Genomic DNA, 17,864 nt, shown 5'->3' with positions numbered 1-17,864 from the left:
CTTCCTGTGGTTAAGATGACTCAGCACCAGGGATGTTTATGTCAAGAGTCTGGGAGGTGGAGGCTGGAGGCTGGTGGCTGTTGATGATTGTTCCCTGCCAGGCTGTGTCGGATCCCGTATCCAAAGTATATGATAAACCCTAGTAGGGAGATGAGACGATGAGAAGGAAACGTAGGTGCTCTCCTCACTTCCAAATGCCCAGTAGACCTCCTATGGCATCTGATACAGTGTGGGGAGAAATAGTAGAAAGATATTGAGTTCAGTCATTCAAGTAACCTCTTTATCCCAGAAAGCAACTTACCAATGGCATTCCAGATGCCAAACAGGGACCAGGTCCCAGAGGTCGTCTGCATCATCAGGTAAACGTTCACGAAGATGCTGACCAGCGGGAGGACAGGCAGAGCAGGGACCTGTGGGCAGAGTCAGCTCATCCCTGAACACAGCCCAGATGTCTGAAAGGGGACCCTACCCCACGTGGGTGGGAGGCTCCTGTCCTCCTCGGGCTGTGCATTCAGTGCCTACTGAGATTATGTATGCAAAGCCCTGAGGGTGGATCAGGGAAGAGTCCATTGGTTTCAGTAACTCCCCTCATTCCCTGTCCAGGAAAGGATATTTTGCTCTCAAAGGACACAGACTTCATTCACACCAGGTAGACACTTTGGACACATCAGCTCACTTACCCTGAACGGAAGAGGAGAGGGGTTCTGGGGCTGCCTCCAGATGATGACCGTGACCCCAGTGATGAGCAGCAGCAGCAGCACAGCCACTGCTGTGAGCACGGGGTCTCCAGAGAACACCTGGCTGGGCCACTGGGCCAGGATCAGGCTGAGGATAATCAGCAGGAGAACTGCAAGGGTCAAGGAGGAGGAGAACAGGCTGGACCCAGGAGACAAAGACGTCAGGACCTCAGGTCACATCCCTCCCTGAAACCACCAGTATCAGGAAGGGCCATCATATCTGCAAGACTGCTGCACTGAGAAAATATACACTCTCACTCCACCCTGTCAGTTTCAAATTATGACCAAAGAGACATCCTAGTGCTCACCAAGCAGGAAGGCACATCCATAGACCATCTGGGCAGATTTCTGGGTGGGGGTGCTGCTGATAGGCAACCACAGAATCTTGAGAGTCTTTGAGCTTCCTGCTTCAGGTTCAGAGTCCAAAGGATTTTTCTTGACTAGAGGCTTCATCTGAATTTTGTCTTCTGTTTTCTCATTCTTGCTTAAATTCCAGGCTGGCTGGTACCTGAATTAGAGATATTATAGGAATATTAACAGCAGTCCCTACTCATTCAAAAACAGATATCCTAATGCACCACTTTCCTGCCTTAAGCAGAGCAGGACTTTAGAAGGTTGAAGGAGGTGGCAGATGGGGGGTGGGGGGGGGTGGGGTGGGGTGAGGCAAAGATGGCAGAGGAATAGGACGGGGAGACCACTTTCTCCACCACAAATCCATCGAAAGAACACTTGAACGCTGAGCAAACTCCACAAAACAAATTCTGAATGTTGGCAGAGGCCATCAGCCACCCAGAAAAGCAGCCCATTGTCTTCAAAAGGAGGTAGGACAAAATATAAAAGATGAAAAGAGAGACAAAATAGGGACAGAGATCCGTCCCGGGAAGGGGTTCTTAAAAGAGACGTTTCCAAACACCAGGAAACCCTCTCACCGGTGGGTCTGTGGGGAGTTTTGGAATCTCAGAGGGCAACAAAACCAGGAGGAAAAATAAATAAAACCCAAGTTACATCCCGAACAGCTACTCCCAGCTGAGAAGTATCCCAGACGCTTTCCTCTGCCACCAACAAGCAGGGGCTGAATGTGGAGGAGCAGGCGGCATTGCTTAGGGTAAGGACTGGGCCTGAATGCTTTGAGGGCAATCTGAGGGAGCTAACATGAGATAGAAACCTAACTGGTGGGATAGCTAGAGAGAGAGAGGGAAATAAAGAGAGAGAGGGAGAGAACTATTCTGCGAAAAGCCCAAACCTAAGGCACTGCCAGCCTGCTCACAGAACAAAGGACTGAGCGAATACCAGAGGAGAGCTAGCTGGCTGCGGACCGGCCATCCCCAGCTGGAGGCTGGTGGAGGGCAGCCAGAGCCGGAAAGGGGCAATCTCGGCCCCAGAGAGGGCATCCCCTACCAAACTGCAAACAGGCTTCCAGTTTCTAACCAAGACTTCCTGAGATTCTCAGAGGTTAACATCCGCTGGCAGGGTCGCAGCCAGAGATCAGCTCCTCAGAAAAGACACACCGCACCGGAGACAGGCATGCCCCAGAAACCAAGCGGCTGGGACCAGGGAAGTGATAAGTCGCACCGCACTTTAGGAGAGTGCGCTCGCCAAGCACCTGGTCTCCTGAGCTGCTCGGATCAAGGAAGGGCACAAAACACAGGCCCAACCAAGTCTGTGCTTTTGTGGAGTACCCGAGAACCTGAACCTGAGCAGCTTAGACCTGGGAAGTGCATGCAACCCAGGGCCCGCTCCCTGCAGGGCAACCTGAAGCCTGAGCAGTGTAGACTGGGAAAACACACACGCCGTGAGCAGGGGCAAACCTAGTGTGGCTGAGACACTGTGAGCACGCCCCACACACGCCTGTGATATTTGTTTGCAGTGTTCCTCCCTCCCCACAGCACCACTGAACACGTGAGCCTAAAAAAGAGACCACCTTCGCCCCCTTGTGTCAGGTCGGAAATTAGACACCGAAGAGACCTGCAAACAGAAGAAGCCAAATAAACACAGGGAACCGTTTTGGAAGTGACAGGTGCCACAGATTAAAATCCCTGTCGTTAACACCGACTACATTGGAAGGGGCCTACAGATCTTGAGAAATATAGGCTGGAACAAGGAACTATCTGAAACTGAACTGACCCCACACTGCCCACAACAGCTCCAGAGAAACTCCTAGATATATTTTTACTATCATTTTTTAAATTAAATTTTTTTTCCTTTTTTTAAAATTCCTCTATTACTCCTTTAATTTTCATTTTCATAAACTACTATTACATTGCAAAAAAAGACCCTATTTTTAAAGCAAACTTCATATATATTTCTTATACATTTTGTGATTTTTTAAAATGATATTGTATTTTTGAGAGTCTAACCTCGACTCTAGATTTTTTTTTATCTTTGCTTTACGGTATTTGTTATCAATTTTGTCCATTTAAGAATCCAATCTTCAGTACCCATTTTTACTTAGGAGTGTGATTACTGGCTTGATTAATCTCTCCCCCTTTTGACTCTCTTTTTTCTCCCCCAGGTCACCTCTATCTCCTCTCTCCCCCTTCTCTTCTCTTACCCACTCTGTAAATCTCTGTGTGTTTTCCAGGCTGTTGAGAACACTTAGGGAACAGAATACAGCCTAGATGTATCTCTCTCCTTTTGATTCCCCCCCTTTCTCCTCCTGCTCACCTCTATTTCCTTCCTTCCTCTCCTCTTCTCTATGTAACTCCATGAACCTCTCTGAGGGTTCCAGACTGTGAAGAGCACATAGGGAATTGATTACTGGCTAGCTTGCTCTCTCCCCTTTTGATTCCCCCTCTTCTCCTTCTTGTCACCTCTATCTCCTTCGTCCCTCTTCTCTTCTCTGTGTAACTCTGTGAACCTCTCTAAGGGTTCCAGACTGTGGAGAGCACATAGGGAATTGTTTACTGGCTAGCTTGCTCTCTCCCCTTTTGATTCCCCCTCTTCTCCTCCTGGTTACCTCTGTCTCCCTCCTCCCTCTTCTCTTCTCCATGTAACTCTGTGAACCTCTCTGGGTGTCCCTCACTGTGGAGAATGTTTTCACCATTAACCTAGAAGTTTTATCATCAGTGCTGTATGGATGGAGAAGTCTTGAGGCTATTGTAAGAATAAGACTGAAAACCAGAGGCGGGAGACTTAAGCCCAAAACCTGAGAACACCAGAGAACTCCTGACTCCAGGGAACATTCATTGATAAGAGATCATCCAAAGGCCTCCATACCTACACTGAAACCAAGCACCACCCACCAGCCAATAAGTTCCAGAGCAAGACCTCCACGCATATTCTCCAGCAATGCAGGAACATAGCCCTGAGCTTCAGTATACAGGCTACCCTAAGTCACGCCAAACCCACAGACATCTCAAAACTCACTACTGGACACTTCATTACACTCCAGAGAGAAAAAATCCAGCTCCACCCACCAGAACACCGACGCAAGCTTCCCTAACCAGGAAACCTTGACAAGCTGCACGTCCAACCCCACAAACAAGAAGGAATCTCCACAATAAAGAGGAACCACAAACTGCCAGAATACAGAAAGGCCACCCCAAACACAGCAACCTAAATAAGATGAAAAGGCAGAGAAATACTCAGCATGTAAAGGAACATGATAAAAGACAACCAAACCAAAAAAAAACAGGAGATAGGGAGTCTACCTGAAAAAGAATTCAGAAAAGTGATAGTAAAAATGAACCAAAATCTTGAAAACAAAATGGAGTTACAGATAAACAGCCTGGAGACAAGGATTGAGAAGATGCAAGAGATGTTTAACAAGGACCTAGAAGAAATGAAAAAGAGTCACTCAATAATGAATAATGCAATAAATGAGATCAAAAACACTCCTGAGGGAACCAACAGTAGTTTAAAGGAGGCAGAAGATAGGATAAGTGAGGTAGAAGATAGAATGGTAGAAATAAATGAAGCACAGAGGAAAAAAGAATTAAAAGAAATGAGGACAACCTTAGGGACCTTGGGACAATGTGAAACTCCCTAACATTCGAATCATAGGAGTCCCAGAAGAGGAAGACGAAAAGAAAGGCCATGAGAAAATACTTAAAGAGATAATAGTTGAAAACCTCCCTAAAATGGAGAAATAGTCACCCAACTCCAAAAAACCCAGAGAGTCTCAAACAGGATAAACCCAAAGCAAAACACCCCAAGACACATATTAATCAAATTAACAAAGATCAAACACAAAAAATAAATATTAAAAGCAGCAAGGGAAAAACAACAAATAACACACAAGGGGATTCTCATAAGAATAACAGCTGATCTTTCAATAGAAACTCTTCAGGCCAGAGGGGAATGGCCTGAAGGACATACTTAAACTGATGAAAGAGCAAAACCTACAACCCAGATGACTGTACCCAGCAAGGATCTCATTCAAATATGAAGGAGAAATCAAAAGCTTTACAGACAAGCAAAAGCTGAGAAATTCAGCACCACCAAACCAGCTCTTCAACAAATTCTAAAGGATCTTCTCTAGGCAGGAAACACAGAAACGGTTTATAGACTCAAACCCAAATGACAAAGTAAATGGCAACAGGATCATACTTATCAATAATTACCTTAAATGTAAATGGGTTGAATGTCCCAGCCAAAAGACAAAGACTGGCTGAATGGATACATAAAGAAGACACCCATATATACTATCTACAATGTCAGTTCAGTTCAGTCGCTCAGTCGTGTCTGACTTTTTGCGACCCCATGAATCGCAGCACGCCAGGCCTCCCTGTCGACCCACCTAAAAACAAGGGACACATACAGACTGAAAGTGAAGAGCTGGAAAAAGATATTTCATGTAAATGGAAAACAAAACAAACAAACAAAAAAAAGCAGGAGTAGCGATATTCATATCAGATAAAACAGACTTCAAAACAAGGGCTGTGAAAAGAGACAAAGAAGGACACTACATAATGATCAAAGGGTCAATTCAAGAAGAAGATGTAACAATTATAAATATATACGGATCCAACACAGGAGCACCACAATATGTAAGGCAATGCTAACAAGTATGAAAGGGGAAATTAACAGTAACACAATAATAGTGGGAGACCTTAATACCCCACTCACACCTATGGATAGATCAACTAAACAGAAAATTAACAAGGAAACACAAACTTTAAATGACACAATGGACTAGTTAGGCCTAATTGATATCTATAGGACATTTCACCCCAAAACAAGGAATTTCACCCTTTTCTCAAGTGCACATGGAACCTTCTTGAGGATAGACCACATCCTGGGCCATAAATCTAGCCTTGGTAAATTCAAAAAAACTGAAATCATTCTAAGCATCTTTTCTGACCACAATGCAGTAAGATTAGATGTCAAATACAGGAAAAAAAAATTTTTTTAATTCCAACATATAGAGGCTAAACAATTCGCTTCTGAATAACCAACAAATCATAGAAAAAATAAAAAAGGAATAAAAATATGCATAGAAATGAATGAAAATGAAAACACAACAACCCAAAACCTATGGGACACTGTAAAAGCAGTGGTAAGGGAAGGGTTCATAGCAATACAGGCTCACCTCAAGAAACAAGAAAAAAGTCAAATAAATAACCTACCTCTCCACCTAAAGCAACTAGAAAAGGAGGAAATGAAGAACTCCAGGGTTAGTAGAAGGAAAGGAATCATAAAAATTAGGGAAGAAAGAAATGAAAAAGAAACAAAAGAGACGATAGCAAAAATCAACAAAGATAAAAGCTGCTTCTTTGAGAAGATAAATAACATTGACAAAACATTAGCCAGACTCATCAAGAAACAAAGGGAGAAGAATCAAATCAACACAATTAGAAATGAAAATGGAGAAATCACAGCAGACAACACAGAAATACAAAGGATAATAAGAGACTACTATGAGCAACTATATGCCAATAAAATGGACAGCTTGGAAGAAATGCGAAAATTCTCAGAAAAGTACAACTTTCCTAAACTGAACCAGGAAGAAATAGAAAATCTTAACAGACCCATCACAAGCACAGAAATCAAAACTGTAATCAGAAATCTTCCAACAAACAAAAGCCCAGGACCAGATAGCTTCACAGCTGAATTCAACCAAAAATTTAAAGAGCTAACACCTATCCTACTCAAACTCTTCCAGAAAAGTGCACAGGAAGGTCAACTGCCAAAGTCATTTTATGAGGCCAGCAACACCCTAATATCAAAACCTGACAAAGATGCCACAAAAAAAGACAAAACTACAGGCCAATATCACTGATGAACATAGATGCAAAAATCCTTAACAAAATGCTAGCAAACAGGATCCAACAACACATTAAAAAGATCACACATCATGACCAAGTGGGCTTTATCCCAGGGATGCAAGGATTCTTTAATATCCACAAATTAATCAATGTAATACACCATATTAACAAATTGAAAGATAAAAACATATGATTCTCTCCATAGATGCAGAGAAAGCCTTTGACAAAATTCAACATCCATCTATGATAAAAACTCTCCAGAAAATAGGCATAGAAGGAACATACCTCAACATAATAAAAGCTATATGTGACAAACCCACAGCAAACTTTATCCTCAATGGGGAAAAATTGAAAGCATTTCCCCTAAAGTCAGAAACAAGGCAAGAGTGCCCATTCTCACCACTGCTATTCAACATAGTTTTGGAAGTTTTGGTCACGGCAATCAGAGCAGAAAAAGAAATAAAAGGAATCCAGATTGGAAAACAAGAAGTAAAACTCTCATTGTTTGCAGATGACATGATCCTCTACATAGAAAACCCTAAAGACTCCACCAGAAAATTGCTAGAGCTAATCAATGAATATAGTAAACTTACAGGATAAAAAATCAACATACAAAAATCCTTGCATTCCTATACACTAACAATGAGAAAACAGAAAAAGAAATTAAGGAAACAATTCCATTCACCATTGCAACAAAAAGAATAAAATATTTAGGAATATATCTACCTAAAAAAAAAAAAAGACCTATACATAGAAAAGTATAAAATAGTGATGAAAGAAATCAAAGAGGACACAAATAGATGGAGAAATATACTATATTCATGGATTGAAAGAATCAATATAGTGAAAATGAGTATACTACCCAAAGCAGTCTACACATTCAATGCAATCCCTATCAAGCTACCAACAGTATTTTTCACAGAACTAGAAAAAATAATTTCACAATTTTTATGGAAATACAAAAAACCTTGAAAAGCCAAAGCAATCCTCAGAAAGAAGAATGGAACTGGAGAAATCAACTTGCCTGACTTCAGGCTCTACTACAAAGCTACAGTCATCAAGACAGTATGGTACTGGCACAAAGAAGTATAGATCAATGGAACAAAATAGAAAGCTGAGAGATAAATCCACGCACCTATGGACACCTTATCTTTGACAAAAGAGGCAAGAATATACAATGGAGAAAAGACAATCTTTTTAACAAGTGGTGCTGGGAAAACTGGTCAACTACTTGTAAAAGAATGAAACTAAAACACTTTCTAACACCATGCACAAAAATAAACTCGAAATGGATTAAAGATCTAAATGTAAGACCAGTAACTATAAAACTCTAGAGGAAAACATAGGCGAAACACTCTCTGACATAAACACAGCAGGATCCTCTATGACCCACCTCCCAGAGTAATGAAAATAAAAGCAAAGATAAACAAATGGACCTAATTAAACTGAAAAGCTTTTCACAACAAAGGAAACCATGAGCAATCTGAAAAGACAGCCTTCAGAATGGGGGGAAAGAATAGCAAACAAAACAACTGACAAAGAATTAACCTTAAAAATATACAAGCAGCTCCTGCAGCTCAGTTCCAGAAAAATAAACGACCCAATGAAAAAGTGGGCCAAAGAATTAAGCAGTCGTTTCTCCAAAGACATAGAGGTGGCTAACACAAGAAAAGATGCTCAAGATGACTCATTATCAGAGAAATTCAAATCAAAACCACAATGAGGTACCATCTCACACCAGTCTGAATGGCTGCTATCCAAAAATCTACAAACAATAAATGCTGGAGAGGGTGTGGATAAAAGGGAATCCTCTTACATTGTTTGTGGGAATGCAAATTAGTGCAGCTACTATGGAGAACGGTGTGGAGATCCTTTAAAACACTGGAAATAGAACTGCCATATGACCCAGCAATCCCACTGCTGGACATACACACCAAGGAAACCAGAATTGAAAGAGACACCTGTACCCCAATGTTCATCAGCACTGTTTATAATAGCCAGGACACGGAAGCAACCTAGATGTCCATCAGCAGACGAATGGATAAGAAAGCTCTGGTACATATACACAATGGAATATTACTCAGCCATTAAAAAGAATACATTTGAATCAGTTCTAGTGAGGTGGGTGAAGGTGGAGCCTATTATACAGAGTGAAGTAAGCCAGAAAAAAAACACCAACACAGTATACTAATGCATATATATGGAATTTAGAAACATGGTAACGATTACCCTATACGCAAGACAGCAAAAGAGACACAGATATATAGAACAGTCTTTTGGACTCTGTGGGAGAAGGCGAGGGTGGGATGATCTGAGAGAATAGCATTGAAACATGTATATTATAATATGTGAAACAGATCCCCAGTCCAGGTTTGATGCATGAGACACTGTGCTCAGGGCTGGTGCACTGGGATGACCCAGAGGGATGGGATGCAGAGGGAGGTGGGAGGGGGGTTCAGGATGGGGAACACGTGTAAACCTATGGCTGATGTATGTCAATGTATGGCAAAAAACACTCCAGTATTGTAAAGTAATTAGCCTCCAATTAAAAAAAAAAAAAACCTGAAGAGGACGAACTGCCATTTAGTCTTTAGGAATGTAAGAGCCCCAGTCAGGGTGCAGTGGAGTCTCACCTGAGGACAAGGACAAAAAACGCCACCAAAGAGTAAACCAGCAGGTGTCCAATCGACATGAGGTCCACCAGATTACTGAACTCAAAGAGCAACGCCATGATCCCTAGAATGAGGGCACGAATGAGGTGGGGGACAGCAGTGAGAAACCACTGGACATATCCAGATAAGGAAAGGGATAAAAGGAGGAGTGGGTTCTGAGGCTCACCTGCGAGAATTCCAGAGGACACGGTGGCCATGATGGGGGTCTTCGTGCGGGCATGGGTCCGAGAAAGTCCTCGGAAAAGGAGCCCGTCCTCTGCCATTTCCTGGATCACCTGAGGCACGGGGAACAAGGAGCTCTGCAGTCTGGAAGGGATGGTGGGGATGTTGAGAAGGAGAGACCAGGGCTCTGGCTCCCTAGTCTACCTGGTAAGGGGTCTTCCCCTCTTGTCTCTCAATCCCAAGGGCTGAAACACCTGAGCATCTGACAGTTCATGGAGAGAAGGCCTTGACACTGACCTGTATAAAAGAAAACAGAGGATGCCAACAGCCACGACATATCTGGCAGGGCCCCACCCAACATGGACGAAAGCCTGTGGAAAGGGGCTGTCAGGCTGAATCTGGTAGTAGGGCACCATGAGGGTGAGAGTCGCCGAGACACCAAAATACGCCAAAAAGCAGATGAAGACCGTGATCATGATGCTGATGGGGATGGAGCGATGAGGATTTGGGGCTTTTTCCCCTGCAGGGTTGGTAAACATCTCGGATTAGGAAAACACTAAAGCACAACACAAAAACTACTTTCCTCTTGAACTTTGAAAAGCTTTTAAAATCTATCAACGCCTATGCCCAAGGGCAGCCCAATCCCCTGATGGGACACACAAAACACTGTTACCTTTAGTGACAATGTCATCAAAACCCACAAACGAGTAGAAACATAGAGCTGCTCCATGGAGAATTCCGTCATAGTAGAAGGGCACAAACCCTCCAGAACCCAGAGGGCCCAAGCTACAGTGAGAGAAGAAACAAGATAGACCGTGAGGGAGGTGCGTTCAGTCATCTCTGCTGGACTTCACCCTTAATACCACAAGCCCTGGGCTCCAGGACCTCATTATCCAGATCCACCAGCCCAGGTCTCTTTAGTCCCTGCCAGATTCCCAGCTCTGCACCAGCCCCAACAAGCATGACAAGGAACAGAGCACCCTCCTGACCTATAGATGTCACCAGATTCAGACGTGTTCAATGTGTAGTCCTGTTCTGTGAGCTTCCAGTTGTGCAGGTCTCCCTTAATGAAGCCAGAGAGGATGATGAAGCTGAGAACCAAAAGGTTGATGCCTGTGGATATTTTTCCAACCAGGACTGACTCACGAGCCCCCAGAACCAGTACTCCTGTGGGAAAGATGGAATATGAGACATTCCAAGATAACCAAATCAAATCCACAGACACAGAAAGCAGACTAGTAGTTGCCAGGGGTTAGGGGGCTGGGAGATTAAGATGAATAGTTTGTCTTTGCTCAGTGGGTAGTGGGTTTTCTTTTGCTGTGATGAAAATATTTGAAGCTAGATGAAAGTGATGGTTATATGTCTTGAATGCCGTAGTTCAGTTCAGTTCAGTCACTCAGCCGTGTCCGACTCTTTGCGACCCCATGAATCGCAGCACTCCAGGCCTCGCTGTCCATCACTAACTCCCGGAGTTCACTCAGACTCACGTCCATTGAGTCCGTGATGCCATACAGCCATCTCATCCTGGGTCGTCCCCTTCTCCTCCTGCCCCCAATCCCTCCCAGCATCACAGTCTTTTCCAATGAGTCAACTCTTCGCATCAGGTGGCCAAAGTACTGGAGTTTCAGCTTTAGCATCATTCCTTCCAAAGAAATCCCAGGGTTGATCTCCTTCAGAATGGACGAGTTGGATCTCCTTGCAGTCCAAGGGACTCTCAAGAGTCTTCTCCAACACCACAGTTCAAAAGCATCAATTCTTCAGCGCTCAGCCTTCTTCACAGTCCAACTCTCACATCCATACATGACCACAGGAAAAACCATAGCCTTGACTAGACGGACCTTTGTTGGCAAAGTAATGTCTCTGCTTTTGAATATGCTATCTAGGTTGGTCATAACTTTTCTTCCAAGGAGTAAGCGTCTTTTAATTTCATGGCTGCAGTCACCATCTGCAGTGATTTTGGAGCCCCAAAAAATAAACTCAGACACTGTTTCTACTGTTTCCCCATCTATTTCCCATGAAGTAATGGGACCAGATGCCATGATCTTCGTTTTCTGAATGTTGAGCTTTAAGCCAACATTTTCACTCTCCTCTTTCACTTTCATCAAGAGGCTTTTTAGTTCCTCTTCACTTTCTGCCATAAGGGTGGTGTCATCTGCATATCTGAGGTTATTGATATTTCTCCCGGCAATCTGGATTCCAGCTTGTGTTTCTTCCAGTCCAGCGTTTCTCATGATGTACCCTGCATATAAGTTAAATAAGCAGGGTGACAATATACAGCCTTGACGGACTCATTTTCCTATTTGGAACCAGTCTGTTGTTCCATGTCCAGTTCTAACTGTTGCTTCCTGACCTGCATACAGATTTGAATTCCGTAAGTACCACTGAACTGCACACTTTAACATGGTTAGTTTCATACTGTGGCCATTATATAATATGGGCTCAGTTGCTCTGACCCTTTGAGACTCCATGGACTGTAGCCTGCCAGGCTCCTCTGTCCATGGAATTTTCCAGGCAAGATTACTGGAGTGGGTTGCCATTTCCTATTCCAGTCACATAATATACACAACTATCAAATCATCATGATGTTCACCTTCAGTTTACATAATGTTGTATGTCAATTATATATCAATAAGGCTAAGGAAAAATAATAAAATGGCTAATTTTATACTATGTTAATTTCCTCCCGTTTGAAAAAAGTCTCAGTACAGAGGAAGAAATTTGTCACTCTAACTAAATGATTCTCAGCTGGGGGTGATTTGGGTCCCCAAGGGACATTTGGTAATGTCTGGAGACATCCCAATTGTCACAATTTGGGAAATATGAGTCACAGGTGTTTAGTGAATGAAGTCCAAAGATGCTACACACCTGACAGTGATTGATGAAGAAAATCCTGCAGTGCCCCCAAAACCAAAGGCTGTTTCTGCCTGGAAGGTCAGTAATGCTGAGGGTGGGAAACAATGGTCTACATCTTGAATTCCTGTCTTTCGTTAAGGGGCGAAGTTGCTCAGTCGTGTCTGACTCTTTGTGATCCCATGGACTGTAGTCTAGCAGTCTCTGTTCATGGGAATTTCCAGGCAAGAGTACTGGAGGGGGTTGCCATTTCTTTCCCAGGGGATCTTCCTGACCCAGGGATTGAACCCAGGTCTCCTGCATTGCAGGCAGACTCTTTACCCTCTGAGCCACCAGGGAAGTCCGTCTTTCATTAACCAGACCCTAATTTCTAGTTCCCACAGTTCTGCCACCTCACGCCTTTCCCACCCTAGTTCCCCTGCCATCCCACATCCCAGTCTTCCCACCCTAACTTGGATCCCTGTCTCACCCGTGAGCAACAGCACCAGGGACAGGGCGACAAAGTCTGGATACTTGGCCAGATAGTAGGGCATATATGGAGAGAAAGTTCCCTCTAAGGCCTGAAAGATGTGGTTCCCAATCAGGCTGCCAAAGGCGATGCTCCAGGCCCTGGCCACGCTGCCCGAGCCTGAAGCAGAATAAGAAGGAACATTCATTGATAAATATAAATTGGACCCCCCCTATACACCAAGACCACTTTGTGGATCACAGCATTGTCGTGGTGAAGGGCGAGCATAGCTCAATAAAACTATGAGCCATGCCATGCAAGAACACTCAAGACGGACAGGTCACAGTGAAGAGTTCTGACAAAACATGGGCCCTGGAGAAGGAAATGGCAACCCACTCCAGTATTCTTGTTAGGAGGACCCCGTGGACAGCATGAAAAGGCAAACAGTTATGATGCCCAAAGAGGAGCCCCCCAGGTCAGAAGGTGTCCAACATGGGAAAGATTGAAGATGAAAGGAGAAGGGGGCGGCAGAGGATGAGATGAGTTTGAGCAAACTCCAGGAGATATTGGAGGACAGAGGAGCCTGGCGTGCTGTAGCCCATGGGGTTGCAAAGAGTTGGACACAATTTAGTGATGGAACAACAACAACAAATACACGAAGTCCTGTATGTTGGGGAAAAAATACAAAAAAAAATACCAAATCTCAGAGAGCTTCTTTTCATGGGGTGGGGAAAATAGACCCAGATAATTCTAAAATAGGTTAACTATTTAATGTCAGTGAGAGATCAAAGTTATGCAAGAAAAGAGAGAAGTGGGAGCAAGTTGTCTGTGTGATGAGGATTAAAATTTTAGTTCAAATGCTAATGGAAACTCTATGAAGGCAACCGCTAAGCAGAGACTTCAGTATGGTGAGGGGATAAGCCTGTGGGCCATGCCTCCCTCTCACCCACTCCCTACAGTGCCCTTTCCTCTGGGTTCTTGGTCCATCATTTAAGGAAAGCAGGGGAGAGCTGAGAAGAATGAAGCTGTGGACTTTTCCAGATGTTATTTCCCTCCTCCCCTCACGGAGTGGATGATGCAGTTCTCATGCATGACCAAAGACCCAAACTCCCACTTCTGGTCTCCTGAACTTCAGCCCCACACCTAGCCCCACCCATCCCCTCACCAACGACATAGGACAGGATGAGGTTCCAGGCAGTGACGAAAGCCCACAGTTCTCCCATGCTGATGTAGCTGTAGAGATATGCAGAACCAGTCCACGAGACCCGTGTCCCAAACTCGGCATAGCAGAGCCCAGACAACACAGAAGACACAGCAGCCACCAAGAAGGAGATGACGATCGCTGGCCCAGCGATGAACATGGCCACTTCTCCCACCAGGATGTACACGCCGGCCCCCAGGGTGCTGGCCACACCGAAGGCCACCAGCTTCAGGATGTTCAGAGGAGCCGTGGGACTGTCAGAATCCTTGGTGGGCTCCAGGAGCCGCCTGCGGACCAGCTTCTGACCAAACTGGTGGAGATCCTGACACCGCATCCTGGATGGAGTTGAGGAGCTGTGATCTGCCGAGGAAACAAGACACGAAGCCATCAGCAAGGTCCACCCGCCCTTGGCCCTGGGAGTCCAATTCCACGGAGCAGTGGAGCGATGAGGGGCAGGTGGTAAAAGGACACTTGGGACAAGGTCTCCATCTATGAGCTTTGGTTTCTTTAAACACAAGGAAATCTTCTCACATGTTTTAAAGTTACTGGAAAGGCTTTTTAAAGAGAAGTGAGGTGGAGAGGATTAGGTCTCCCCCAAAATGTGCCACTTGGAATATGGATTGTTGGGTGTGTGTCTGTGCTCACTCTGTCTGACTCTTTGAGACCCCCTGGACTGCAGCCTGCCAGGCTCCCCTGCTGTGGGATTCTCCAGGCAAGAATGCTGGAGTGGGTTGCCATGATCTCTTCCAGGTGCTCTTCCCAACCCAGGGATCAAATCTGAGTCTCCTATGTCTCCTGCATTGGCAGGTGGACTCTTTACCACTGAGACCCCTGGGAAATCCCTGGATTGTCTTGAGCTGAGGGCAGTTAAGACCCGCAGACTCAGGAAAAGCTTTCTGTCTCTCCTTTAACTGCTCAAATGTACATGTACAAGCACAAAGGTACATCCATTTATTGTGCCGCAATATGCAGCCTTTAAAAAAAAAATTGAACATTTGTGGCAACCATGTGTTGTCAGATGACAGTTAGCAATTTTTCCTTTTACAAATAAAGTACCTTAAAATTACAGAATCGCAAGGAGTAAGGAAACCTGGAGCCTGGCAGGCCATAGTAAAAGGGATTGCAAAGAGTCAGACAAGACTGAGCAACTAAACAACAACAGGATTGGCGAAGCTTGGGTCCCCCCTGAGAGTTGGGAGACGTTAGAAGGGGGTCATTTAGAATGTCAGGAGAGTTAACCTCAGTCCATTTTCCCATTTTGTGGCAACAAAGATCTAACTGTAAGATAGCATTATAATCTAGAGACCCAAGTTTTAGGCCACTTTCCAACCTCCAACTTAAATAAAGGCCAGACATTGTTAAAGCAAACCTGAGTTTTCCCTTTCTTGGCCCATCATGCTTTCAAAGGGAATCCTCCCGGGCTGAGCTACCCTGGGGTCTCAGAGAGTAAAGAATCTGCCTGTAGTGCAGGAGACCCAGGTTCGATTCCTGTGTGGGGAAGATGCCCCAAAGAAGGGAACGGAAACCCACTCCAGTATTCTTGCCTGGAGAATCCCATGGACAGAGGAGCCTGGCGGGCTACTGTCCATTGGGTCACAAAGACTCGGACATGACTTTATGACTGAACTACAGTTACAACAAAATGGGAGCGTTTGCTGCTGGTGTTGGTAGGTGCTGAGCCTTGACTCCAGGCGTGGTTCTCTCAAAGTTGATGAGGAAGCTCTGCTTGGATGGTGGTCAGGCTGGGGGTTGTTGTTTAGGCAGAATGAGAGAAACGGGGAGAGGGGCAAGAAAAAGATAACTGGGGCTCCTTCATTGAATGGACCTAGATCAAGATCTGGAGGTCTTGGAAAGAGAACAAAGCAGAGAGTGAGAGCAAGTTCTCCTGGGAGAGAGAGAGTCAGAAGTCTCCAGCCAGCAGTTTGGGGGAGACCTGCAGTTTACTTTGAAATCCTGGGTTTCAGCCCCAAATGATCTTGGAGAGAGAGACAACTGTGAGCGCTGGCTTAGTTCTCTGCCCAAGAATTGGGCTGCCGTCTATGGGGTCGCATAGAATCAGACATGACTGTAGCAACTAGCAGCAGCAGCAGCAATAGCCTGCATAAAAACCAGGAACCCTAGTAGCCAATCCATAGGGGGCTAGAAACTAGAAACAAGGTTCTTCTGGTTCTAGTCCCCAGAAAAAAAAAAAAAAAGCACTTCTCCAGGAGGCAAAAACTAAAAATATGGTAAAAGTGTATTACTGGAATTACTGGAAACACAGCTCAGTCATGAAGGAGCACACAGAGGAACAGTTTGTTTAGCTAAGACAGAAACCAGGCAGGGTTCACACACGTGAGAAAGGCCGTGGGTGTCCTCCCAAAGGAGGAGGAGCCCCATAAAGAGATTGTTAAATCGTCTATGTAGGGCAGTTCTTTGCGTCTTTGTTTACCTTGGCCAGGTACCTGATTTCTTTTTCCACCTGACCTGCCCTAGAACCCTCCCTGACAGGTGTGTGCAGTTTTTTCTAGATGGATTCCAGCACACAGGCCTGTGAGGCCTGGACATCACCTATCATGAGATGGTACCCCCTCCTTTTTGCCCCCCAAGGAGACTTTCTGCACACGTGTGGTGCCCCAAAGATAGAAAATATGTGACCTCTTGATCTTTTACACTTATAGGGTTTAGCCCCTTTCTGTCCCTGCCATGATTGTTATAGTAACATGTCCACAGCAAGCAAAGTCCAGCTATTTACCCTGTTCCTGCTGTCTGAGGAGGCCTTACAAATAGCTGTGAAAAGAAGAGAAGCAAAAAGCAAAAGAGAAAAGGAAAGATATAAGCATCTGAATGCAGAGTTCCAAAGAATAGCAGGAAGAGATAAGAAAGCCTTCCTCAGTGATCAATGCAAAGAAATAGAGGAAAAGAACAGAATGGGAAAGACTAGAGATCTCTTCAAGAAAATTAGAGATACTAAGGGAAAATTCATGCAAAGATGGGCACAATAAAGGACAGAAATGGTATGGACCTAACAGAAGCAGAAGTTATTAAGAAGAGGTGGTAAGAATACACAGAAGAACTGTACAAAAAAGATATTCATGACCAAGATAATCACGATGGTGTGATGACTCACCTAGAGCTAGACATCCTGAAATGTGAAGTCAGGTGGGCCTTAGAAAGCGTCACTACGAACAAAGCTAGTGGAAGTGATGGAATTCCAGTGGACCTATTTCAAATCCTGAAAGATGATGCTGTGAAAGTGCTGCACTCAATATGCCAGCAAATTTGGAAAACTCAACAATGGCCACAGGACTAGAAAAAGTCTGTTTTAATTCCAGTCCCAAAGAAAGGCAATGCCAAAGAATGCTCAAACTACCACACAATTGCACTCATCTCACATGCTAGTAAACTAATGCTCAAAATTCTCCAAGCCAGGCTTCAGCAATACATGAGACGTGAACTTCCAGATGTTCAAGCTGGTTTTAGAAAAGGCAGAGGAACCAGAGATCAAATAGCCAACATCCGCTGGATCATGGAAAAAGCAAGAGAGTTCCAGAAAAACATCTATTTCTGCTTTATTGACTATGCCAAAGCCTTTGACTGTGTGGATCA

General features: G+C 44.5%; 1 protein-coding gene across 1 annotated transcript; it reads right to left on the bottom strand.

The window, feature by feature from the left end:
• Positions 1–41: 41 nt before the first annotated feature.
• On the bottom strand, positions 42–14,625 carry LOC128062904 (cationic amino acid transporter 3-like). Its single transcript, XM_052655361.1, has 11 exons — positions 14,241–14,625; positions 13,097–13,255; positions 10,767–10,944; positions 10,451–10,563; positions 10,075–10,297; positions 9,782–9,921; positions 9,577–9,679; positions 1,046–1,245; positions 681–847; positions 302–410; positions 42–139 (listed from the first exon to the last, which is right to left on the bottom strand). The coding sequence occupies exons 1-11, from the start codon at positions 14,608–14,610 to the stop codon at positions 42–44; spliced, it is 1,860 nt and encodes a 619-aa protein (XP_052511321.1). The 5' UTR covers positions 14,611–14,625.
• Between the last annotated feature and the right edge of the window lie 3,239 nt (positions 14,626–17,864).

This window comes from Budorcas taxicolor, chromosome 18, assembly GCF_023091745.1.
Source record: "Budorcas taxicolor isolate Tak-1 chromosome 18, Takin1.1, whole genome shotgun sequence".
Lineage (NCBI taxonomy): Eukaryota > Metazoa > Chordata > Mammalia > Artiodactyla > Bovidae > Budorcas > Budorcas taxicolor.
This window is presented reverse-complemented; position numbering and strand designations above follow the sequence as displayed.

Excerpts from the sequence above, each read along its gene's own strand:
- LOC128062904 (XM_052655361.1), bottom strand. The coding sequence starts at position 14,610 with ATGCGGTGTCAGGATCTCCACCAGTTTGGTCAGAAGCTGGTCCGCAGG. Across the intron at positions 10,564-10,766 it reads GAATCTGGTGACATCTATAG|CTTGGGCCCTCTGGGTTCTG; the intron begins GTCAGGAGGGTG and ends CTCTCACTGTAG. Across the intron at positions 10,298-10,450 it reads TGATGACATTGTCACTAAAG|GGGAAAAAGCCCCAAATCCT; the intron begins GTAACAGTGTTT and ends CCAACCCTGCAG.